The 25520-nt window shown below is 41.3% G+C and overlaps 1 protein-coding gene across 4 annotated transcripts in view; it reads left to right on the top strand.

Moving 5' to 3' along the window:
- The window catches only part of LOC126299431 (rho GTPase-activating protein 39), a 319731-nt gene that overhangs the window by 164305 nt on the left and 129906 nt on the right, over window positions 1-25520 (top strand). For all 4 annotated transcript variants that reach the window (XM_049991331.1, XM_049991333.1, XM_049991330.1 and 1 more), the window contains exons 4-6: window positions 1754-1909; window positions 4159-4380; window positions 22491-22745. In XM_049991331.1, the coding sequence (XP_049847288.1) occupies window positions 1754-1909; window positions 4159-4380; window positions 22491-22745 (633 nt within the window). The remainder of the gene's footprint in view (window positions 1-1753; window positions 1910-4158; window positions 4381-22490; window positions 22746-25520) is intronic.

Raw genomic sequence — 25520 nt, forward strand, 5'->3', positions numbered from 1 at the left:
TGATTTTCCTTTATTTTTTGGAAATACCACTTATACATCTTAAAGAGTATTTCACGTGTTAACATACTTAGGAGAAATTTGATACAGTAACTCCTAACTGTTGACTTAAAGGAAACCTGTGTTTGGTGATATATGTTTGGTGATATATGTGTATTAAGCTGTAGTCCAAGGCATATTTCTCTGCCTAACATTTCGTTTTCAACCCTGGAGACATCATCAGAGGCTGTAACAAATCATAAAGCATTTTTAGCTCTAAGTAAGCTCAGCAAACCAAACTGTTTATACATATCCAGGCAACACTCTGTTTGTGGAGTCATCAGACCACTGCCTAAAACTACGGCGTCACACTGACGTGTTATGAAGCTTTATTTATTACTAAGTCCCACAGCACATCAGCCTCCAATCCTCCTCCTTTTCTGTACATGCATTTCAGCTTTGTTTGAGATTGTAACTGTGCTCTGAGTCATAACCTCTGATGATTTCTCCAACATTGAAATATGAAATATTAGGCAGAGAAATATGCCTTGGACCACAGCAATGCACATAAAGGTTACTCTGTTGTCCGTGGCTGGGAAATGTTTTAGATGCCATATTCAGCCACTGGGAAACTTTGCTGCACCTCCAAGTGTACCTGACCACATTTCTGTGGGTTTTTCTATATGGGGTCTCAGAAGTAGCACTCCCATTGATACAATTGAAGAATTGAAGCAGTGAATTGTACAATCATGTCAACATTTATGAGCTGTTCTGAGGAGAGGGTTTGGAGCTGTTCTGAGGAGAGTGTTTGAAAGACTTTATAAACTCACTGTAGAGGTCACTGCAATATTATATCCAAATGCCAGGATGACATGTGGAATCCTTCTGTTACTATGTAAGAGTGTATGGTAAACAGTAGCACACTGAAGCAGTATTGCGATTCGTGTTGAGGTAGGCCATGCATGAAGTTTGAGTCCAATTACAAGAGGCCTTAAGTGAAATGTTTGCATTTAAAATATGTTTGTCCTGAAGAGGACAATATTTTATACAAAAGTCAGTGGCAGCTGATAACCACACATTCACAGTTATTTCGCAAGTGGTTTGTATGTGGATCCAAGTATGCGAGAACATTCTTGCTTATATCAACATATTTTCACCTGTATCAGTTTTCACTATTAACTGTCAAACATCTTGTATGAGTAAGCTTAGTATGTATTGAACTTTATTGTTGATGTGCAACTGTTTGTGTTGCTTTAAGTGGATGCATTTAATCCCTATACAAAGAGATAACGCAGTTCCCATTTACAGCCTGACTTCTTCCTTACTATAATACCTGTGTTTATTGGAAATGGGTCTTGCATTTACTTACTTAATAATTCGGAATAAATTTTTCATTCTACATCAGAGTTTGAACTATTATGAAACTTCCCGAAAGATTAAAACTGTGTCAGATGGTGATCTGAACTCCTACTCAAAACTCAGGGTCCTGCTTCAGACCATGGTATGGTCCACAGTTTCTATAATGCTTCTAATCATGAGATATTTTGAATCTTGATCTGGCACCAATTTTTGTGGCATGATATGTTGACAAACTTCTTAGAAAGTGCTGTCATGCACAGGACCATAACAATACACATCGTTAGATATTAAACTAAATGTAGCTGTAGAATGACTTACCTTTGAGTCTGTTCTGATAAACAAAATAACTTATTAGTTAAGGTGACATTATGCTGAGAAGATTTTTCAGAATCACTAACAGAAGCCTTTTTATCTCCAGACTCTTAAACAAAACACTGAGCCTCTTCCTGAAGATCAAGCAGCACAAGAGGAACCAAAGAAGAAAGAGTCTGTAGCCACCCAAACACCAGGCCGTACAGTAAGGAGCTCAAAGTCTTCACACGATTCAGCAGGGACGGCTGCTCCAACCCATCAGGTAATTTTAAATTGTATGTGCACTGTGTAACATCTTGTTGCTCATGTTGATTTAGATGGAGCATTACATTAAGGACCTCACATAAAATTTCACTAAAATTGTATTGTTTACCTTGTCAAATTACAATGTTGATAACAATTCTGTGATAAATTGTGAGTGCAGGTGCTAGATCATGAAAATTGTTGAGCCCAAGTATCCAATGAAAACAACTAACAGTTCAGGAAATTATCATTGGTGTTGGCACTCCTTTAATATTGCAAGTTATGAGAAAATTTTGAGCACCAAACAAATGTCATTTCTGGCAGCTTTGAAGTTTGATCATGTTTCTGCACAATGACTCATGAAAGCATTAGAGATTAAGTAGTATGCTACCAGTATGAGATATTAACTGCATCAGGTCTTGTAGGATGCTTTGCATTTAGCATGTTGCGAATATTGTAACAGCTGGGAGTATGCAGGAACTAGTCTATGTGTCGTGATTACAGCACTAGAGTCTTTTCAGGAGAGGAGGGTTTCAGATCCTTTTCTTTCCATTCTGATTTATGTCTTAATGGTCCTCCTGAATTGCTTAATTTGAATACTGAGTTGTTTCTTTTGAAGGAACACAGCTGATTTCATTATCGAATCCAGCTCTGACTGAAATAGTGATTTGTCTCTAATAATCTTAACGAGCAAGGTGGCGCAGTGGTTAGCACACTAGACTCTCATTCGGGAGTACGGCGTTTCAAACTCATGTCCAGCCGTCCCAATTCAGGTTTTCTGTGATTGCCCTAAATTGCTTCAGGCAAATGCAGGGATGGTTCCATTGCAAGGGCATGGCCGATTTCTTTCCCCATCTTTCCCTAATCTGACCTTGTACTCCATCTTTAATGACATTGTTGTTGACAGGACGTTGAACACTAATCTCCTCCTCCTCTCTAGTAATCTTCATGTTGACTGAACACGAAGTCACAATCATCATTTCTTTATGTGCAAGTAGCTTTGATATGATGATGTGACATCCAAGAATGTGAGTGGGACAAGTGTATGCTTCAATGGAGGGAGAAGAGGTATAATAAAACCTCAAAGTTTTCTGCCTATGGGACCATACGGCAAAGCCATCTTCTGTTTACATTTAGAGAGCGGATTCAGTTAGAATGGTTTTTTCTTTTAAGCCATCTGATGTTTTAAATTAATTTGGAAATAGTTTGTAACTTCATTGATCCTAGTAATTCATTGAGTGGTGCTCTCATGGTCATGAACACTACGTAGAAACTTGTCATGGGGTCACTGCTGGCAACTGAATATTTTTACTGTTGCCTTATACACATCGTAAAGTTTGTATCTGTGCATAGATGCCATACATTAGAGTTCATGGTAGTCAAGGGGTTAGAGCTTCATAAGACAAACGTATGTGAGGCAACAGTTCGACTCCCGCTCAAACCTTCATTTTAGTAGTACAAGTGTAAATTCTGTGATATTCAAAAAATTTACACCTACACTATTTATTCTTGCTACATTAGAAACGTCTGACTGTCACACATGTTAACTGCCAAATGGTGCCTGCCTCTGTATCTGCAGCTCGAAGCACCAAAGTCCAAAGTAGTTCTGGGTACCTTACCAGATTGCATGTATAAGGGACTTTGCAAATCACAATGTGCCTACATTTTCAGGGAAACTCTATGTGTTTCTTAATTTACTTGACAATAGTTATAAATATATTTGTGCTAGTAATTAAATTTAATTAACAATAGTAAGTAGTCAAATAACATGAAATTCACTAAAACTTCATGCAAATACATTTAGTTTTTATTAATTATATTACCTCTCAAATGTCATAAAAATTGAATAATATGACCAGTGATGAAAAAAATATAGATTGAGAATTAAGTCTTGAGTAGTGAGAGTCGGACCGTCACCTCATACACGTTCGTATTACAAAGCTCGAACGTTAACCACTTGGCCACAATGAACTATAACATCCAGCACCTGCACACACACATCCATTACATAATAGACACACAAAACTTCTGTTGCGATTTTTGCGGAGTTGCAGAGTAGTGCACCTTACTACTTGCACGTTATGTTGTTTTAATGGCCTACTAAAGGTGTACAAAGTTCTAAATAAATCTGTGATCCCAGCGTCGTGGCCTCCCCTTTTCAGTTCAGTTTCACATACATATTTCAACTAAATCTTTTTCAAATAGCCTCTCTAAGTAATTGACATATGTTTCATTTCATTGAATGCTTTCATTTTAATTTGTTTGCAGCATGACAAGACTGAAACCATAAGAAATTCAAGGTTAGCAGCTACTGGTAGTGGTAAGATATCTGTTAGTTCCGAGACACAGACATCGCCTTCAGGATCTCCGAGATCTGGACGACACTCTCACCATCATCGCCACCATCACAGGCACCATCAGACGAGTAGGCCAGTTGAAGATGTCGGACATCGATCTACTGCGTGGTATACACGAACAGCTCATTCTCAGGTACTTCTAATAGTGGAAATAGTTGCATTTGAAAAGGGAACTAATGGTAGTGTTATGAAACGAAAATTTGTAGCATCAAAGCTGCTGCTGTTCCTATCATGTAAGCAAAGGAAAATGTTACAAACTCAGTGCAAAGAAATCCATATTTTTTAATGTGTTACAATAAATAAACTGAGATTATTCTTTTATCTGAATGCACGGTTTTATGGTGATATGTAATGATGAAATTCTCTCAAGCTTCCAGCCATGTCAAGTGGTTTAAAATCCATTTTAAACTACTTGATGTGGCTGGTATCTCATGAGAATTTTATCATTCTTTTTATCATTTGGTTATATAATTTGTTCATAATTTATATTCTAATTATAGTTAGTGTCATACCAAATAATTAAATTAAAATATTTGTGTGCAGAACATGTGAATTAGTGTACAATTAAAAGCTAATCAGTAGCAGTTTAATCTACACATGAGGGGTAGCTTTTGTTGGTGGAACTCAATTTGTGGACCAATTTTACTTCATCATTGTTTCATAAACAGGATTTTCTTATATGCAACAAACGGAAATTACTCTAAAATCCTCAAAAGTTTGCATTAATATGATAGTGCTGCACATATGCACTTCCAAATGAAATATAAATACCATATGCACAATCAAATGAAATAGAAATAACATATGCAATTAACTTTACAAAATTGCATGTTACCAAGGAAATCCTTAATAAACAAGACTAACAACAGGCGGTAAATAATACACCCACCAGAGTAGTTACAGGTTGAGCTGTTGCAATGAGTACCATCTGTATGTATCTTTTCTCAGTATATCTGCTATGAACTAGATCAGCTAACATTTTTATGTGATATCATTTATATTTTACAGTTTCTTTTTTTATTTGGTACTTTTTGATAAGCTTTATCTCCGAATAATTAATCAGCAATATAGTTAATGTTTCTCATCTATGGTACAGATTAAGCTTCTGTTCATTGTGTTACTTTCCTCTTATTTAGAAATTTGTTGTTTAAGCCCCTCTTCTGTCCAACAATTCAATGTCAGTCCCTTCCCCCTCTTTCTCACTTACTGCTCCAACAGTTTTCTTTAGTAACTCATACCTCAAGCTAACTTCTGCTGTACCATTACAGCCCTCGTTTACAGTTTTTTTTTGTTATTATTAATTGCAATTTTGCAGGCAACCATATCACATCAGAAGTGTTGTCCTGTTTCATGTGAAAATCCCATTGCATTATCCCCACTTTTAAACATGTTTCGTCTGATTTTACTTTTCAGTTTTACTGAGAAGTGTCGTGTTGCTCTGAAAAAATTAGAACAAGAGGAAAATTAATTATAAAATTAAGTGACTGGGTGAAAAGGTAGGGTCAGAAATGATGGGAAAGGGAGTTACAGAGTAAGGAGATGGTAGGTAACAGCTGGAATTAGTTTGAGTTAATGCCCAGGCGAGTGAGTCTGAACCAAGCACATGCCAAGAGTGAAAAATTGAAACATTGTGCAATAAGTCATAGTGTACTTAGAAAGTTTTGGAACAGGATATTTAGTATTATAGAGGGTTTATACATCATTGTCCATTCAACCTTGCTGAAAGCTAAGTGGTGATAATGTTAACAGAATAGTTGCACTTCAGCTGATACAACTTGTGTTGTTTCACATGTGGCTTTTTCTTTAAAGCTGTAGGTATTGCCAGTGCTAAGGCTGGAATAAGTACTTGCAGAAGTGAGCATAGGTGTAAGTTTTGCAATTGAGGTTATCATAATGATGAGACCTTTGTGGTGAAGAAATTGATTGAAGAGTCACTGTTGAACTACAAAAAATGTATGCACCTGTATACTTCCAGGCTTCTGGTCCTGCATTGGTACACTTACGTTACGAGAGTCTACTGCAAGAGGACTTGCTGCCCTCCTCCTACTTCCACTCAAATAATACACCACAAGATATTTGATACAAGAACTATAGTCATTATTTCAGATGGCAATATACAACACATTCCACTAACTGCAGAGTTCATCAGGCTCAGCTGTACGGAGGGGCTGCGCGGTTTGAGGTGCCATGTCATGGACTGTGCGGCCCTTTCCACCGGAGGCTCGAGTCCTCCCTCAGGCATGGGTGTGTGTGTTGTTCTTGGTGTAAGTTAGTTTAAGTAGTGTGTAAGTCTAGGGACCAATGACCTCAGCAGTTTGGTCCCTTAGCTATGTCCATTTGCTGCATTGCTGCAGCTGTTTTAGGTACTCAGTGGACTACTTCCAAGAACTGACACAGCTGTTGTACATGTTGTCGCCTGCACCATTTGTGGATTGTAATTTCATGGGTAGAGAGTTTAGGATGGATCATAAGGGCTGCATCTTTAAATCTTAAATGCTGTAGTTGTCAAGAGACTTGTTGTGATTCTCCAAACTGGCCTACAAACCTCCAGTTTCCATCAATAGCTGTATGTTGCTGAATGAATGTGTGCTTCACTGATTTACCTTTCTTCGATACAACCTTGTGTGGAGTTGAAAGTCTCCTACCTGACAAAACCCAACCAATATTGTGTCAATCAGTGTTTGATGACTTGATTTTTCCAGTCTTTCCTTGCCTAAGATGCTGAAGAAAACATCTGCCTCCAAAATAATATTATTCTGGCTGGTTTGTACAAACTTTGATCAGCAAGTGCTGAACAAATGGAATGTTTCGAGCTCATTGTGTCTATGTACCGAGATGGAAATTAATTGGTGAAGTTGTCCACAATACCTTAAGTGGTTATAATACGAGACTGTCAAGCTAGGAAGATACATCAATGTGTACAAGCATGGAATACAGAAGTGGCAAAGCTACTGTTTGTACTATTCACAGACAATGACCATTTGCTGAGTTACAGCTTTAGTTTGTTGGCTAAGCTGTTAAACTTAAAAAGGCAGTTGGACTGGCACTCTCTAGTAGCACCCTACAAGACTGCAGATATGGCAGCTGTCATTCAGTCTCCTTTTAGTAGCCTGATCAAACACAGTGCACCTTCTAGAGTCACCACTCTGGCTACACTTTGTGTCATATGACTTATGGAGCAACGTGCTGCAATTTGCATTACATACCTCTCAAGTACAAACCTTGCTCATGCTAGCAGAATGCCCAGGCCAGATGCACAAAAAACACAGCATTTATTTTTTGTGGCAGATGCCTATTGATCATTGATACTCAGTGGTTGAAACCCATTGTATTTGGTGAGTGCGTGAGGTTCGTTACAAAATTTGCAATTTCCTTTTTTTTATTGGCATAAGCCACAGGTGCCTTCCTCTCAAGTTTCATTTGACTTATGGAAGTGGAATTGCCTTGCAAATCTTCTCAAGGGCTGTTCCTGAAGCTAACCAACTCGAAAGCTTTCATCTTGTCTCCAAAAAATTCACCAGTTGGTTTAGAATGGTGAATGTACTCAGAAATTTTAACCTCCCACATATGATAATCTGTGGCTTGCAAACCAGGCAGAACTGCTTCCAAAAGAATCACTTCATGAAATGAGACATCAGGCTAAAGGGCCCCTAAAGCTTCAAACAGCTACATACCTGATAAAATAGGTGATTGTAATAGTTCACTATTCCATGACTGACTGTAGGTAAGGCCAACAAAGCTTTTGCATCCCTGGCTGCAGTTATTTTGGGATTGTCATATCTCTGCATGATAAGCCCCGAAGCAATCAGTAGGTTTTCTGATGTAACAGATAAAGGTCTGAAAAGAACCTTTGCTTCACCTCATTAAGTACACGTAAGATAGCGAAATTTGTGCAAGTCATCAAATGAGTTATTGTGTGGAGGCAGGAAGTGTATAGGGTGACTAGTTGTCACTAACATTGCCAAAACCCCATACAACAATGTTGACCCTGTGGAGTAACAGGAGAAGGCAGGCAAGAAGACTATCAGTTGAGTTATATTTCACAACTAAACTAAAAAAATGCATCCCTGTTGGACAATCACTTAAGGCAGTCACCTTCAAAGGTTGATAAGTTAATACACAGTAACTACAAAGACTTGACACTGCATGACCAATTCAATAGTTCCATTGTTTGTGATAGGTTAGCTTTCCTCTTTATTAAACCTTTTATAGTAGTGTCAATGAAATCCCAGAAATCCTTGAATTATGCCCTATCCTTATTATGATCCATAGATTCACCTTCAATTTCCAGCAGGGCTGGAGCCAACTCAAAATCAGTGTGAATCAATGTTAATTTATTTAATTTTGGTTCTAGTATTTCTATGCTAGAACTGTCTACTGTCTACCTGTGCATATAAGAGCAGCCTTTGCAACACTTCTTGGTTCAGCCACTCCTGTTCTCCCCCAAGTGTCCATTTTGGAAATGGATAGATGGTAGCAGGAAACCAACAGTTGCACTAATTTCCCAAGCATCTTAGTCAGTCCTAGATGTGTTGAGTCATTTAAAAACTAATTTAGTGATTTCCTTCTCAAAGAACACCATCTTGCCGTAGATATCATTATCTGTAGTCACTCCTTGAATTGAGGTCCATTATATCCACTGTTCTTCCACAGAACTACAGGTAGTCTACTCCTCTCGCACCCTCCCCCTGCTATAACCTATAAGTATGAATGCTTAGAGTCAGAGTGGCTATAGTGTAACACAAAATATGCTTAACATTATACTCATTATCAGTTTAACAATATGCGTAGTCCTGATTCTACCTCTTAATCAAAGTAACACTGAACATTACAGATGGTAACTTGCATTTGAAAATATACTCAGTTTCTGCCGCCCACACTGCATTAACTTCCGTTCATCTGTCCTGTTGTTGGGGACTACTTTCTCCCCTCGCCCCTCCCTCACCTTCCTGGCTGTTTCACATAGAAAGGTGGGCATCACTTTTCTTTTCTTTTTTTTTTTTTTTTTTCCTCCATTGGTTGACATTTTTGTCCATTTTGTTGCCCTTAATAATTGGTTCATCTAACTACAAGAAAACAGATAATAATGAACTCAAGACATTATTACTGCAAGTATTTGATACATAAAAACCACTTTCCATGGAGTGGCTGTCCTAGTAGTTCTAATTATGTTGGCTAAAGTAAACATCAGAAAACATGCAAGGCTGGCTGGGTCTGACTCTACAAGCCATCGACAGCTGGGAGAGTGCATTATAGAGAGGCTATGCCCACCTCTGAGGGGGGGGGGGGGGGGGGGGGGCTCTGCTGGTACTGGCATCTTGTTGCAACTTCTGTGGCTTGCAGTACAGCTTTATGCCTGGATCACGATTGTGGAATCTTATGTAGGTCAGTACACCCCTCCCCCTTTGGGGGTGGAGCATTGCTGATTCCCTGGGCCAGGAGTGAATGACTGCAATTTGGAGATGGCGCCTACATCCATGGGGGCCATGGATGCTGGAAGGGAGAGCAAGTCCCACTCGGTAGAGACCTTGGAATATGGACAAAAGTGGCTGGCACAAAGAGTGCCCCGGCGCCCCCCTTGTGGGAGCATCAGACGACAGAACAAGTGACAAGCAATCCAAGCCTTGATCTGTGGTGACAGTCTGCAGCAGTGGGGAAGGTAGAGGCGACTTCGCCTCAGGTTGAAGCCATGCAGGAGACATCAAACCAGTGAGGGGTGTGTCCACTGGCTGGAGGGGCACCAGAGCCACTGCTGGTGGCTGTGATGTCAAAGGCTCATTGGGTGGTGTTGCTGCAAGCGAAGAATGAGGCAGGAACTCCAACGTATAGGAGGCACTGAACAACGAAGGCACCAGCGAAGGTGGTAGCGCAGCGAGGAGGAGTGGGCAGGTGTCCACCTGAACTCGGAGCTGATTTTGATGACGCCAGACCTCCTGGTCTCCTGTATGGAAAGTGAAGACACAGTAGCTGTTCTGATGCATGACGATTGCCGGTAACCACCGGGATGCCAACCAAAACCACGTACTCAGACTTCCATCCCTGGCAGAAAGCACAGTACAGTGGAACATAACGGTGGGTGAGAACCCGGATGGAAGAGGTGGAGCAACATCTGCAGCTGGCGCCTGTGAAGAAGCTCGGCAGAGCTACAGGAACCAATAGAAGTCATCCGGTAGGTCATCAGAAAAACCAGTAAAATGCATCCTTGGTGGGAAACTGTTACAGATATGTTTTCATCTGAGCCTTAAAGGTGCAAACCATGCACTCGGCCTCCCCATTAGATTGAGGGTGAAAGGGAAGGGGATGAACATGGTGAATGCCCAAACCCACGAAGAAATCATGAAATGCTTGGAATAGCAACTGAAGTCTGTTGTTAGAAATGAGAGTAACTGGGAGACCTTCCACAGAAATTTTTTTTGAAAGCGCCTCGATAATAACCCTCTGCAATGGCCAAGGAGCACAAGACCATGTATTTAAAACGCGAAAATGCGACAGTGGTGATCAGCCAAACAACATTCAGAAGTGGACTCATAAAATCCCTGTCCCAGGGCTGGGTCACTGGTGGCCATGGATAAAGCAAAGGCTTGGGAGCTGTCTGCTTGCGTGTGCACCAAGGACACACAGCCACCAAATGCTCCAGCTCCCAGTCCATGCCAGGCCAGTACACATGTCTGCGAGCCAAGGCTTTGGTGTGGAGAAACATCCCAGTGACCTTCATGCAACATCTGTAAGACATCCCACTGCAAACCCCCGGGAATGACCACTCTGGGGCTGTGTCATCCATGGAGAGGAGGAGGACCCTGTCTTAAGACTGAGACATAATGGCACATGACAAAATAGTTATGAAGCAGATTGAAAGTGTGGCTGGGAGGATGAGACATCCAACCCTGCTGAGCAAGGTGCATAACTTGCTTGAGGACAGAGTCAGATGCTTTGGCCCTGGTGACCTGGGTACTAGTGATCAGAAAGCTGTTTACCACCAGGCGGCATCCAAATGGAAGCACATAAGCTCCTTTCTGTCAAACTCAGGGTCTCGACCGATGGGCAGCCGAGATAAGGCTTTTGTGTTGGCATGGTGCGCAGTGGGGCAAAAATGGATGTCATATTGGTGTTTGGAGAGGAACAATGCCCAACATTGCAAGCTGTGGGCCACCTTATCGAAGACCTGGTCGGATGGACTGAATAGTGAAACTAACGGTTGTTGCCCATAATGAGTTGTTATTTGGTGCCATACAAGAATATGTGAAATTTGGTGACTGTATACACAATCGTCAGAGCTTCCTTCTCGATTGGAGGGTAATGGACCTCTGCAAGACTGAGAGTATTAGATGTAAACCAGTGGATGCTCCGAGCCGTGTGCATTACAATGGGCAAGGACAGCCCCCACGCTGTACTGCAAGGAGTCCGTAGCCAAAACCATATTGCGAGGCGTCCATAGCCAAAAGCAGTGGTTTGCTAGGATCAAAAGTAGCTATACATGGTACCGACCTGAGGTCTTCAGCCTGAAAAAGGCCTGGTTGCACACCAGAGGCCGTACAAAGGAAGCACCCATGTGGAGAAGAAGTAGAGGGCACACACAATGGTGAATACCCTAGGAATGAACCTGTAGTAATAGGCAATTTCACCCCAGAAAGTCTGCAATTCATGCAACGAAGGGGACACGGTAGGTCTGTGGAGACTGCAGCCAGGCTCGCCAGGGGTGGGACAACCTCTCATGATGTGGTGTGGCCCAGATATTCAAGAGAGGGTAGGAAAAATTTAGACTCCTTTAGATTGCAATGCCAACTCATGGCCGGAAGCTTTTCAAAAAGGGCCGGGAGATTGTGCAGGTGGTCACTCGTATATCTGGAAACGACAATGTCATCCAGGTAGTTGAAACATTGCAGTATAGTGGATGTGTCCCATTCCTGATACTGTTGAAAAATTGTGGGGACAGTTGCTACACTGAACATTAACCGCTGGTATTGACACAGGCCAAAAGGTGTATTAAGAACCATGATACGCTTGGACTCTTCATCCTAGGGTAAATGGTGATATGATTCAGAAAGTTCAAGTTTGGAGAAGAATTGACCCCTTGCTAAGTATATGAACAGCTCTTCTGACATGCTGCAGTGGGAATGCGTTGAACATGGATTGTGAATTCATGGTGACCATAAAATTACTGCATAGTTGCAGTTTACCAGAGGCTTTCATCACAATAACAAGGGTCGTGATCATTTCACTAGAGGAAATGAGAACCACACTCTGAGAGATGTAAGCTGGTCCAACTCCGCCTTTGCTTGAGAGCGGAAGACTATTGAAATCTGCCGAGCATGAAAATATCTAGTACGATTGACTGCTACAGGGTTATGTGGGCTGTAAAGTGTTTGTTGCACAGTAGGCCTTCTGCAAAAATTTCCTGAAATTTGGGGCACAATACAGATTGTGATGAGTGATAGCGAAAGTCAGTAGATACAAACCATATGGAGTCCATCGCTATAAAGCCAAAGCCTGGAAGCCATGAAACCTGAAATGGTTTAGCTGAACTAGAACATAAACAACAATAAAACTAATATGCTGAATTACTGAGCTATAGGTAACATCAGCTGTGAACTGACCACGCAAGGGTTTTGCTGTTTACCATATCCCCGTGGACAGCTGTTTACTGGTGACGGCGGAAGACAACCAAGGTGTGAATATGTTTGGGCATTAAGCAGGGAAACTGCCACACTGGTGTCCACCTGTAGGTGCAGTTGTCGTGAGAGAACAAAGATCTCGATAAAAAGCTTGTTGGACACCTGATGGGGAACCGGGCCTAACCAGGATGTTTCCTGGATATCTGTATCCATGTTCTCTGATACTTCATTCTGTTCTGTTGATTTGGAGATGACATAAATATGGTCTTTTTTCCGACTCTTATGACAGACAGCGCAATGCTGGAGGCATTTTGATCCATCATGTTGGGAGTGACAAGATGCACACGCTGAAAAAGGGAGTGACGGCTGGAGTGCTGTTTATGTGGTTCGTGGAAGCTACTGGATTGGCTGGTTTGTACCGCTACTATGTTGTTCTCCCTGGACACAGTGGACGCAGCCGTACCACCTCACACTGCCACGCCATTGCACCATGCTTCCAGCTGCCGATCAGCTCATATGACTGGATGATGGACAACACCTTGTTGAAGGAGGGTTTTCTAATTGAAAGACCTGGTGCTGAACTTCCTTATCCGGGGCATATTGGATTATAACATGAACCATGTCATCTGCATATGACCCTTTTGACTTGAACTAGGGAAAATGGCACTTTGGAATAAGGCCATGGAGAGTCGCAACTCAGGCATCATAAGACTGATGGGGCTGTTTCCTGCATTGGTAGAATTTAATCCTAACAACCACAACATGTGTGGCAGCAGTAATAGGGAGACAACAGTGGGCATAAATTGTCAAAAGACAGCAGAGAAAGTCCTTGTAATGGAACCAACTGCCACAACGCCTGATACAAGGTAGGAGAAATCCAAGACAAAAGCAGTGCATCTGTCACATGGACAGTGTGGAAATGTTGCCGTAGGCAGTGCTCATGTGGTTACCAATCTTCCATTGCGTTATCAAATGGTGGGGATGGAGGAGGAAATATAGCTGGAGGTGAAGGGGGAGAGAGCAACGTCGGCAAAGCCTGTTATAGGGCTGTAAGAACTTCCATCTGTTGTTGCACCAATGTTTGAAGCAGAACTTCCATGTCATAACAAGAAAAATGTCTGAACTGAATGCAAGGAACAACCACACAACATAACACGTGAAACATGACCCTACTTGTCACCAATGTGTTCTGACTACAAGAACACACAGATAATAATAAATACAACACTTTATTACATCACTTATTTAAACCAGAAAAAACACTTGCCATAGAGTGGCTGTCCTACTAGTCCTAGTTATATCAGTTGAAGCAAACATCAGACTCCACGCGAGGCTGGCCAGGCCCAACTCTATAAGCCGTTGGCAGAGTGCACTACAGAGAGGCTGTGTGCACTTCAGAGAGTAGGGGCCGTCTGCCTGTGCTGGTGTCTTGATTTCTGTGGTGTATCGTATAGTAGTGCGCCTGAATCACGGTTATGGAATCTTAAATGGGTCACTACATTTGTAGTTTCTCTCACTGTCTTTTCATTGTCTCTTGTCTCATCTGCAGGGTTTGTCCCATAAGTAATGTGGCAGAAGTTACAACTTAAATATAGGAAAGAGTGAGTTAGTGTTGTTCAAAATACCATCCCCCTGCATTATTACATTCTTTGTATGCCCTCTTGAAGGTAGCAGCCCAAAGGATGTTCAGGCATTGCACTGAAATCTCTTGAATTGCTTCAGTAGTCCCAAAATAATATCCAGTGAAGTTTCTTATGGCGCATGAAAACAAAAGGAAGTCTATGGAGCCAAATCTGGACTTCAGAATGGTTGGAGCAGTGGTGACACATTGTTTGACCAGTGCCTCCTGTACAATTAGTAGCTTTTACTTAGCTAAACAGCTGGAATTGTTGTACCAAGCTGAATGTCCCACACCACATCTAAAAATATTTAACTTACGACATGAATAAGTGAAGTAAATCTGGAGGACTGGCATGTGCTGCTGAGTATTGAAATTGTACTGAAGCTTTCTACAATGGGGTAACTTTTAGTCCTGGCGCTCTTCAAAACACTATGGATTCTTTCAGTGCTTGTCTACCCATACCTCTTCTGTGACTTGTGTATTATAGCTGCTGCCACACCTGACTTTTCAGGTTTTCAGATCTTGCCTATTGCAGACTTGTCTCCAGTGTTTTATCCATATCTACATTTATACTCCACAGGCTATCTTGCAGTGTGTGGCAGAGGATGGAGAGTGTGCTATTCCATCCACAAATGGTGTGCAAGATGGACACAATAAGTCCCTTTATAAGCTTGGATTTCACAAAGTTTACTGTCATGGTCATTTCATGAAGTATATTTGGAGGGAATTCGTATTTTCCCGTACTCTCCTTGCATTGTATGCTCAGAGTTTTTTAACACTAGGCCTTACTGTGGCGCACAGTGCTCTGGTGGAGAATCTGCCATTACAGTGGGATGAATATCTCCATTGTGCTCTCATGCCAACCAAATGAATCCATGAAAATATGCACAGCTCTTCTTCCAATCTTCTCTTCTCCAGACAGTGAGCAATAATCAAGAAGCAGTCAAATGTGGTTTGTCTAAACTACTTTAGTCATGAATGAATTGCATTTCCTAGTGAGCTTACAAACATTGGATTACGACCTGGTGGATGGTGCTGGAAGCTCGTTGATGCTATTTGACCAGACTGCTGATCTATGTAGCGAAGTTATAACACCATAAAATTGTAGCCAAATGGAGGAAGTCTCGCAGAGGATTGACACTTGGTGCAATAACTGGCAGTTGACTCTCAATAAAAACAAACTAGGATGACCAGGTAAGTCATCTTGGAAGTTCGGAAAAGGCCAGACTGAGATTCATTGGAAAATTCTAGGAAACATAATAATCCAAGCTTATGAAGAAACTTATTGGCATTTGTTCGCCTTGTGCTGTTTTCATGACTGGAACATGAAACCGGGATATTAAAATGGTATAATGCTATAACCTCTGCTACATTCTGTAAGGTGCTTTAAGAAGTGGAGATGTTACATTTAGATGTAATATATGAGATGAATTCTGTGATGCAATCCTTGACACTTCTGAGATAATAAATACCTTTTAATACTTATTCTTTGTGTCTTATAAAAATTAGTTTAATTAAAATGAGTGATTTACTCATCTCTCAGAGTACAGCACATAATTGATTATTAGGCCTTTGTTGGGTTTCTCTGACCTAAAACTAGGTAATAAAATTTCACATGCCCATACCATATGTACTCTGGCATATGAGATGCCACTTTTTGCATGTAGCACATGCCTGATATATTCTAGATGGTCTTAAATTTATTTACTTCTACATTACAGGTTGTGTTTCCAACTTGTGAGAGAAGCTAACCGTCTTCCCCACTTTACCTAGCCGTTTAAACAAACTGCAGATTGATCATTAAATTCAGTGATAAGCACCATTGGTGAGCCACAATTTGCAGCTGACTGCACCAGTGTACTTAGTAACTGCTGACAGAATTTTCTCCACATGGGCCAGGGAGGGGAGAGGAGGGGGGGGGGGGGGGGCGAGACCCACAACAAATGTACAAAGTGCACTAGGCCTCCTTTTCTGATCTGACATAGCTATTAGATTTGTGCATAAGTTCATAGTGTACCGTATTTACTCGAATCTAAGCCGCACTTTTTTTCTGGTTTTTGTAATCCAAAAAACCGCCTGCGGCTTAGAATCAAGTGCAAAGTTAGCGGAAGTCCTGAAAAACGTTGGTAGGTGCCGCCACAACTAATTTCTGCCATCGAATATATGTAGCGCTACACAGTCATGCTTTGCAGGCACAAAGATAAATACTGGCGCCAAAACCTCTGAGTCACGGGGGGGGGGGAAAAAAAAGGTGGAAGATGAGCTTTTTTCTCTGCCCCGAGTTTTGACCACTGCATTTTCATACATTATCCAACAAAGTAGATACAAATTCCGTATTGTTCACCTTCGAATGTAGCAGCATTTCGTTGTACTACGAAAATCTGACTGGCAAGACTGTTTGGGATGTTTGTCAATATGGCCAACTCTATGTTCTGAATTTCTTCCTACCTCTGAAAAGAGATGGTTGCTAATAGGAACTTTAATGAATTGTGAATCACATGCAGTATTCTCTTCACCATAAGAATAATATGAATATAAGCATTTTGCCATTTCAAAATATCCACGGGTGTACTGCTGGTCTATAGTGTCCAACGGGCACAATACTTCGGCGATCATACATGTCGCCATCATCAGGTGAACTGACAGACTGAGCTCCTGTGAACGTGCTGGCATGGAGATCCGTACGCTATGGCTGCTCAGAGGGAACTGGGTTCGGTCGTGGCGGCGGTCGATTTAAATACCCTCCGCCCGCAGCACGCGCCTGCCGCCGTCCGCGCCCCGCGCCACGGTCGAGCGATGGAACAGATTGCATCTGAGATGACGTCGGAGTGATGTCTCTGTCCGCCGTGGTCGTCATAACTATACGTTTGCTCGATTTACTCTTGATTAACCCAATCGCTGGTTCCCAAGCCTTGCTAAGATTGTAGCCACAGTCACGGTTTGTGAGGTCGTCATTGGTGCGAATTTCGATGGACTCTCTAACAATGCTGTCCCAGTATCTCGACGTCTGTACCAGAATCCTCGTGCATTCACACTCCATAGCGTAATTTTCTGACAAACAATGTTCAGCGACCGCCGACTTGCTGGGATACATCAGTCAAGTGTGCCTCTGGTGTTCACGGCATCGATCCTTGACGGTACGCATTGTCTGACCAATATACGACTTGCCACATTGACACGGAATCTGGTACACACTGGTTTTCCTTAGACCGAGGTCATCTTTGGCGCTCCCCATCAGTGCACGAGTTTTATTCGGAGGACAAAACACAGTTTCGACCCGGTGTTTCTTCAGAATGCAGGCGATTTTCCCCGAAAGTGCGCCTGTGTATGTAATGTACACAGTGCCTACCTCCTCCCTTGTGATTTCATCTATCTCCACAGGTTGTGCTGTAGTGGTTGGGCGGAGAGCACTTTGAATCTGCCACTCTGAGTACCCATTTTTCCGAAATACAGTTCTCAGATGTTCCAATTCCTGGGGTAGACTCTCTGCATCAGAGATATTGCGCGCCCTATGTACTAGAGTTTTAAGTACCCCATTCCTCTGTGAAGGGTGGTGGCAGCTGTCTGCGTGCAAATACAGATCAATGTGCGTTGTCTTCCAATACACCCCATGACCTAGGGTGCCGTTAGCCCTTCTCTTGACCAAGATGTCAAGGAAAGGTAATTTACCCTCTGTTTCAGTCTCCATAGTGAATTTGATGTTGGTGTGTATGGAGTTTAGATGTGTAAGGAAGACAAGGAGTTTATCCATACCAGGTGGCCAGATGACGAATGTGACGTCCACGTAATGGAAAAAGCAAGTAGGTTTCCATTCGGATGACGACAGGGCTTCCTCCTCGAAGTTCTCCATGTACAAATTCGCTACTACCAGTGAGAGTGGGCTACCCATGGCGACTCCCTCCGTTTGTTCGTAGTATTCTCCATTAAAAAGAAAATACGTGGAAGTCAAGACGTGCCTGAAAAGTTCAGTTGTCTTCTCGTCAAACTTCTGACTAATCAATTCTAGTGACTCTCGCAGGGGTACCCTCGTAAACAAGGAAATGACATCAAAACTCACCATGATATCTGACTCAAACCAACCTGTGCTATCAAAGCGTTTAACAAAATCCACGGAATTACGGATGTGATGAGGGCATTTACCCACATAAGGACTTAATATTCCCGTCAGGTATTTGGCCAACAAATATGTAGGTGCCCTGATGTTGCTGACAATGGAGCGTAATGGTACCCCCTCTTTGTGACCGCCGCCGTGACCGAACCCAGTTCCCTCTGAGCAGCCATAGCGTACAGATCTCCGTGCCGGCACGTTCACAGGAGCTCAGTCCGTCAGTTCACCTGATGATGGCGACATGTATGATCGCCGAAATATTGTGCCCGTTGGACACTATAGACCGGCAGTACACCCGTGGATATTTTGATTATCTAATACGCTGGGAGAAACTCAAGAATCACATTTTGCCATGTATTCTTTTGTTTAAATCCTGTCTGCCTAATAAACTACGAAACTAGAGTGAGACAACAGCAAACGTGGTAGAATATACATATCATGCCATGTTTATATTCGTATTATTCTTATGCCTAATATTGATACAGTCAGAAATGAAGCACGGCAATTGACTAGATTTTTAAATCTAAGATGACTCTAATTTCTGTGCAGAATGTAATGTACTAAAGAGGCATCTACAAAGATTTTCAATGGAGAAAATTTTTCACTAAACTCTCGTTCAGAACATCTTCTATCATACATAGTCTATTATTTTGTTCTTGTTGATAATTATCAAAGAAAGCAGCAATGTAAGTAACAACAAATAGCAGCCTCTTGCCATTGTTTTGCTAATGAGACGATTCCTCTCTCTCTCTCTCTCTCTCTCTCTCTCTCTCTCTCTCTCTCTTTTTTTTGATTGTAAGCTGCGGTAGCCTGCACGAAAGCTAGCCATGCCGCGAGCAGTGACGGGACGTAAACACTCATTATCAGAATGTGACAAACAATGCATGACACAGTACAGTAATGCATTTTCAGCTTAGAGTGACGTAAATACCTATAACAAAGAGAACGGCACTTATCAAATCAAAGAAAAATAAGGAATTGATTCAAACCAGATGAAGGACGTGAAAAAGGAAGGGTTCCCGTATAAATACGGACGGAGCACCTGATGCATAGCAATGGCTACTTGGTAAAGCTTAACTGCGAAGCTTACAACTCGAGCCAAACTACTGTAGCTGTATCGTTATTCATTCGACCTCAATTGTGTCTCATATCACAATGGACCAACTTTGTTTTGATTTGGAGGTGCGGCCTAAAACTTTTCTCTCTCCTTGAATTTTGAGTCTAAAATTTTTTTTTCCTTGATCTCATTTTTCAGGTGCGGCTTAGATCCGAGTGCGGCTTAGATTCGAGTGAATACGGTATTTGTTTTGCAGTTTGTACTCCAATTTTCCGATTGCTATGGGTTTATGTATTGATTGTCATTTTTTTATTTTTAGTTCACTGTTGCTATTTGAGTTTACATTTTGTCATTTGGAGATACTGAGAGGAGCTGACGACACTAGAAAATGGAGTGCAAAGTGGAGAAATTGGAACATTTCTGACATAGTCTTCTGTTTGAGTTCAGTAGAGCGTTGACAACAGCAGAGGCAGCCAGAAACATTAATGTCCTGTATGGGATAATGCCATTGGACAGAGCACAACAAGAAAATGGTGTTCTCGTTTTAAGGATTGTTTCGACATTGAGGAAGACCTGTAGGGTTTGATGAAGATTCTTTGAATGCATTAATTCACAATGATTCATGTCAATGTACTTGAGACTTGGCAAATGTGATGAACTGTGATCATTGTGCGACATTTGCATGCAGTTGGGAAGGTTCGAAAATTGAGTGTATGGGTATTATTTGCTCTAAGCCAAAATCGCTTAAATCAGTGAGTGGCCATACCTGCATCTCTGCTTGCTTGTCATCAATTGGCTCATGAACAACACTGACCATTCCTATTCATTGTTATTGTTGCTGTCGAGAAATGGTGTCTTCATGCTGATGTAAGGAAAAGAAAGGAATGGTTGAGCCCAAACAAACCAGCAACTTCCCATACAAAGACCTGCACATGTCTACGAAAGATTGTGTTATACATCTTGTGGAACAGTGGCAGTGTGGTATACTACAAATTACTTCCCCCTAGGTGTACCCGTCACTGCTGATATTAATTGTCAACAACTGAAATGTCTTGCAGACTGTGACAATGTGATGTACTACAAGTTGCTTCCCCCTAGGTGTACCATCACTGACATTTATTGTCAACAACTGAGACATCTTGCAGAGGCAGCACAACAACAACAACAACAACAACAACCAGAAAGACTACATGAAGTGTTGTGACTCATGATACTACCCACCTGTGTTCTGCTAGACTAACAAATTGGTTTGGGGAGTCATTCCACACCCACCTTATAGACTTCATCTTGCAACCTCAGATTTTCACTTTTTCCACTCTTCATCAAACAACCTTCAAGGAACTTCCCTTCTGGATAAAAATGCACTCGTAACATGGCTCAGTGAGTTCTTCGCCTCAAAACCATGGGATTTCTGCAGTCATAGAATTGAAAATTTACCCCAGGGTTGACAGAATATTGTAAATAGTGAAGGAAAATATATTATTGATGACTATAGTCCCTATTATGTGTTGTGTTTTTTGAAACTTATGGAAAAATTCTAGGAACTCAATCGCCAACCCAATATTTTCCTAAAGGGACTTGGTTACCAACTCAACACTGAAATTCTGAATTCTGAATGTACCCCCTCTCTGTGTTTGTGTGAACCTACTTTCTTGATTCATGGTCTTGGTAGACTTTCCTATGTGTTTCCCAAATATTTACATTTCCCTTCCCCTTCCTATCACTTTTTGGCTTTAAAAAGTAATGTTCTTTTCACCTTTTGTTCATGTGAATGCTTGTTGTCATCTGCCAAGTAGAAGTTGAATCATAATACGTGGTACTTATGTTTTATGTTTCTGTGTTCCTCCATCTTACTTCAGTATTATCACTTTTTTGTATATAAATATATATTCTTAGTGATAGTGTTTTAGCAGTATGCCTGCCTTATTTTAGTAGTGACCACTAACGGGATGTTTTAAAACTAATCTATTTAGCTGTTTCAGAGTTTCACTCACATGTCCAATCCATTTGTAGCAGATTAAAAGTCTGTGCCAGATGGGGACTTCAACCTGGAACCTTCGTCTTTGACAGCCTAATGCTCTCCCGACCGAGCTTTCTAGGCATAACTCACAGCCTGCCTCCTCAGGTTTATATCTGCCAGTACCTCTCCTACTTTCCCAAAATGCCCTGTAAAGTCTGAAAAGTAGGGGAGAGGTACTGGCAGAGGTAAAGCTCTGAGAATGAGTTGTGAGTCATGCCTGGATTAGCTATCCAGTGGGACATTAGCCCACAAAAGCCAGGTTTGAGTCCTGGTCTGACACACAGTTTTAGTGAGCCAGGAAGTTTCTGTTCACTGTACCCTCTGCTTCCAAGTGCAAAATCATTCTAGATATACTGTTTCTAGTACAACTTGAACCCCATCCTTGTCTTTTAATTTTTCATAAGTTTTGTATTTACAGAGTATAGCTGTATTGGACTGTTTTGTAACCAGCCTATTGCTTGAAATCGTAAATTTTGAACGCTATTCACATGTGTGTCTTTCCTTCACCACCACCTTCTCCCTCCTCCCCCCTTCCCCTTCCCCTACCCCACCCCTCCCCCTCCCCCTCCCCATTCTCTCTCTCTCTCTCTCTCTCTCTCTCTCTCTCTCTCTCTCTCTCTCTGTGTGTGTGTGTGTGTGTGTGTGTGTGTGTGTGTGTGTGTGTCCCTCAATGCTGGGAATGATTCTAGTTCTAACAGTGATGAGTTATTTTCTCTTATTTATTGCAAAAACATTCCTTCTCAATTTAATCAATTTCAGAGTGCTCTGTATACATGATTATAGTTCTTTTAACATTATCAGAAGTTTTATCTGAAATTACTGCAGGATTCTGGGCGATCAAGTGACTCGAGTTCAGTATCGCACAGCCGCACATCACTGGAATCAGGGTATCGTCTTTTAGAATCTCCACACCATCATCACAATCACCACAGCCACCGATACACAAACCCAGCTGGCCTTTCCCCACCACCTCCGCAACCTGCTGCAGATCACAGACATAGAGAAGCTGGCATGGGCCTTACTCTGTCTACAAGCACTCCTCTTTTCAAGAAGAAACCGTTAGGAGAAGCAAATTCACAGGTAATGGTCCTCGAAGCTGCAAATTTGAAGTAGAAGCTGGCAAAAGGAATGAGTATGACTTGAATGTTTTGAGTTTCTTGCTTTGTCTGTTTGTTTTTATGGTTTAATACCTATTTTGACTCTTTTTGAAGCATGTTACCATCTTGAATGGTCTCCAGCCAACTATATATAGCAAATTAAATGGGACGAGGAGAAGGTAAATCGTGCATGATTAGAATAAACTTCATTTGTTCAAGATAATCTTTGTGTCAGACAACTGACTGCAGATATAAGTTTATACGAAGGTACTTTCTCTTAAAAGACGTTGGTCTGTTATAACACATTTCAGTATTGAAAGGTGGTGTTCAGCCATAGGACACAAGAGGTAGAGGCAGGAACAGAAATAGTCCAAATATATTAATCCATCTGAAGAATGACCAAAACAGTACATTCAATTGCACTCATAGCTGCCTTAAAGTAAGTCATTTCTACGACATGTGTTGACTTTTGGCAGATGTAAATTAAAGGCATTAGTGTTGGCATTCAAAATCTGATTCTGCTCATTAAAGCTACTGAGTAGAGAAAATGTTGCACATGAAATGATAGTTGACTTAGAATATGGTCTTAGATTGACAAATGGGCACCTACTGATCTTATTTTGCAAGCCAGTAACCCTTGTGAAACATATGGAGTTGAAGCATTTAATAGTTTCTGAGGACCAGCAGACATTCTTTGTTTGAGGCAGGGCGTAAAGATTGTGTTACGGGGAAAAGAGGAAGTGAGAAATAAACGCAAGATTTAATAGTTAAATGATGAGAAATGCAAACTTTTCTTTGGAAAAGGGTCATTGGAGACTTGCAAGTATTGTATCAGCCGTGGATTGACTTGTGTACTTTGTATGATTTAACAATGTCAGTGATCTGTGACCTGTTGAATTTGAGCTGATTCAACTGGCATGAGAGGAAGAGTAAAATTGATTTTTTTTTGCCTTCTAGCATCAGTACTATTTGTGTGTGTGTGTGTGTGTGTGTGTGTGTGTGAGAGAGAGAGAGAGAGAGAGAGAGAGAGAGAGAGAGAGAGAGAGAGAGAGAGAGAGAAACACATCAGGATATGCATGTATCCTGAATGTAGGAATGTAGTCTTCCGTGTACTGTGTCATATCATAGATTAATTAAGTTCACTCAGGGAAGCAGGACTGTGGCTCAGCAGACTAGTACATTACCTCTTGTGAGACAAAAAATGAACCTTATAGCCCCTCAGAATAGAAATTCCATTAGCTTCGACATGCTGATGGTGCTAACATCAAATATAAGTTTTTAAGAGTGTGATACGGAATTTCATATCAGGCTGTAATAACAAAGAAAGACCAGTTGTAAGAAAGGGCACATTTGTGTTTCCTTGTGCAGTTAATATGACATAAATAGCTTTAAAATACCATTAATTCAGTTTTTTAATTATTTTTTAATTGAAATAAGTATGTTTCATCACCAGTTTACATTTTCAGAAGCGACATTGGTGGATCATGAAATAAGGGTATTCAGACAACTGATTTGCTTGATAAAAAGGGTGAATTAGATTAAACAAACCTTTGGAATTTTGCAGTAGGGACCCTTGAATGAAACACATCTTTTTTTACACTGTCCAGCTTGGTTCAAGAAATGCCTTAGATGGTAGTAATGATAGTGCCACACATATGGAACTTATCTCATGTCTCCACCTAACCATTTCTCTTTGTAGAATTATTTGCTTATTCTACTTTGCAGGAATAGGTTCACTTGTCTTGGGCTAAATTGTGAATTCAGGGGATATGACACATTTTAGCATAGAAAGGGCTGTCTTCAGTTACCAACACATCTTCCTAATCTGCTTTGTTCATATACTTCTCTCACAGGAAGATGCAGGTGTGGCCCTTACTGATAGCTTCCCATAGTGAATTGTGCAGTGATCAAAGGGAGACATTTGTAATAAATATTTCCTTGTGTGAACAATATTCAGGACGTATTGCAAAACCTTCTAGCACTATTAACACTATTGCTGAATTTGAAAGTTAGCAGGTGACTGTATAAGGAATGCTACTTACCTTTAATGACTAGACAGGGCGTACAGTGTAGTGTTGGTACAACTGAGTAGTTTGAACAACATACTGGCCAGTTATCGTTTTTTCATTCGGTAGGTTTTTTCAGTGGAATCTAACAACTGTTTGAAATCGTCTCTACTGCCATGTCAGTTATAAGAATATTTTGCACTCACTCTAAGAGTTTGAGTTGTTTCATTTAATGTGAGGCAACCAACTGACAAAGTCTCTGATGTTACATCAGTTACATGAACGTTTTCATTCAGTCTCCAGGTAGGAGTGTTTTCACTGACATGCTTGTTCAGGCTTTCCAGTCATACATGAGCTGCGACTTGGATTGCCAACTTATTTAAAGACATATGATGTCTCTTATTTCAGGGAGAGTCAGATACAAAATATATTTCTAAAAATTCAATAATTCACTTTTGATAAATGCTGAGGTGACATGAGAAAACACACACACACACACACACACACACACCTATGTTGTGCCAGCAGGATTCACAATGCTGGGATTATGTTTCGACAGGTGAGGATTGTGTCGGGTATGATGAATAGGAGGGACGAAGAGGCTGGAGGCTGGAAGAGAAGTTGGGCATGGGTAGCTAGTGATTCAGAAGGAGATAGCAGGTTGGCTGGCTAGCAGTGTAAAAGTGAAAGGTGGCAGGTGCATTGGCAAGACAAGTGATGCACAGGTATAAGAGCCAGCGGGGTCCAGTGCA

The sequence above is a fragment of the Schistocerca gregaria genome, chromosome X (assembly GCF_023897955.1).
Source record: "Schistocerca gregaria isolate iqSchGreg1 chromosome X, iqSchGreg1.2, whole genome shotgun sequence".
Lineage (NCBI taxonomy): Eukaryota > Metazoa > Arthropoda > Insecta > Orthoptera > Acrididae > Schistocerca > Schistocerca gregaria.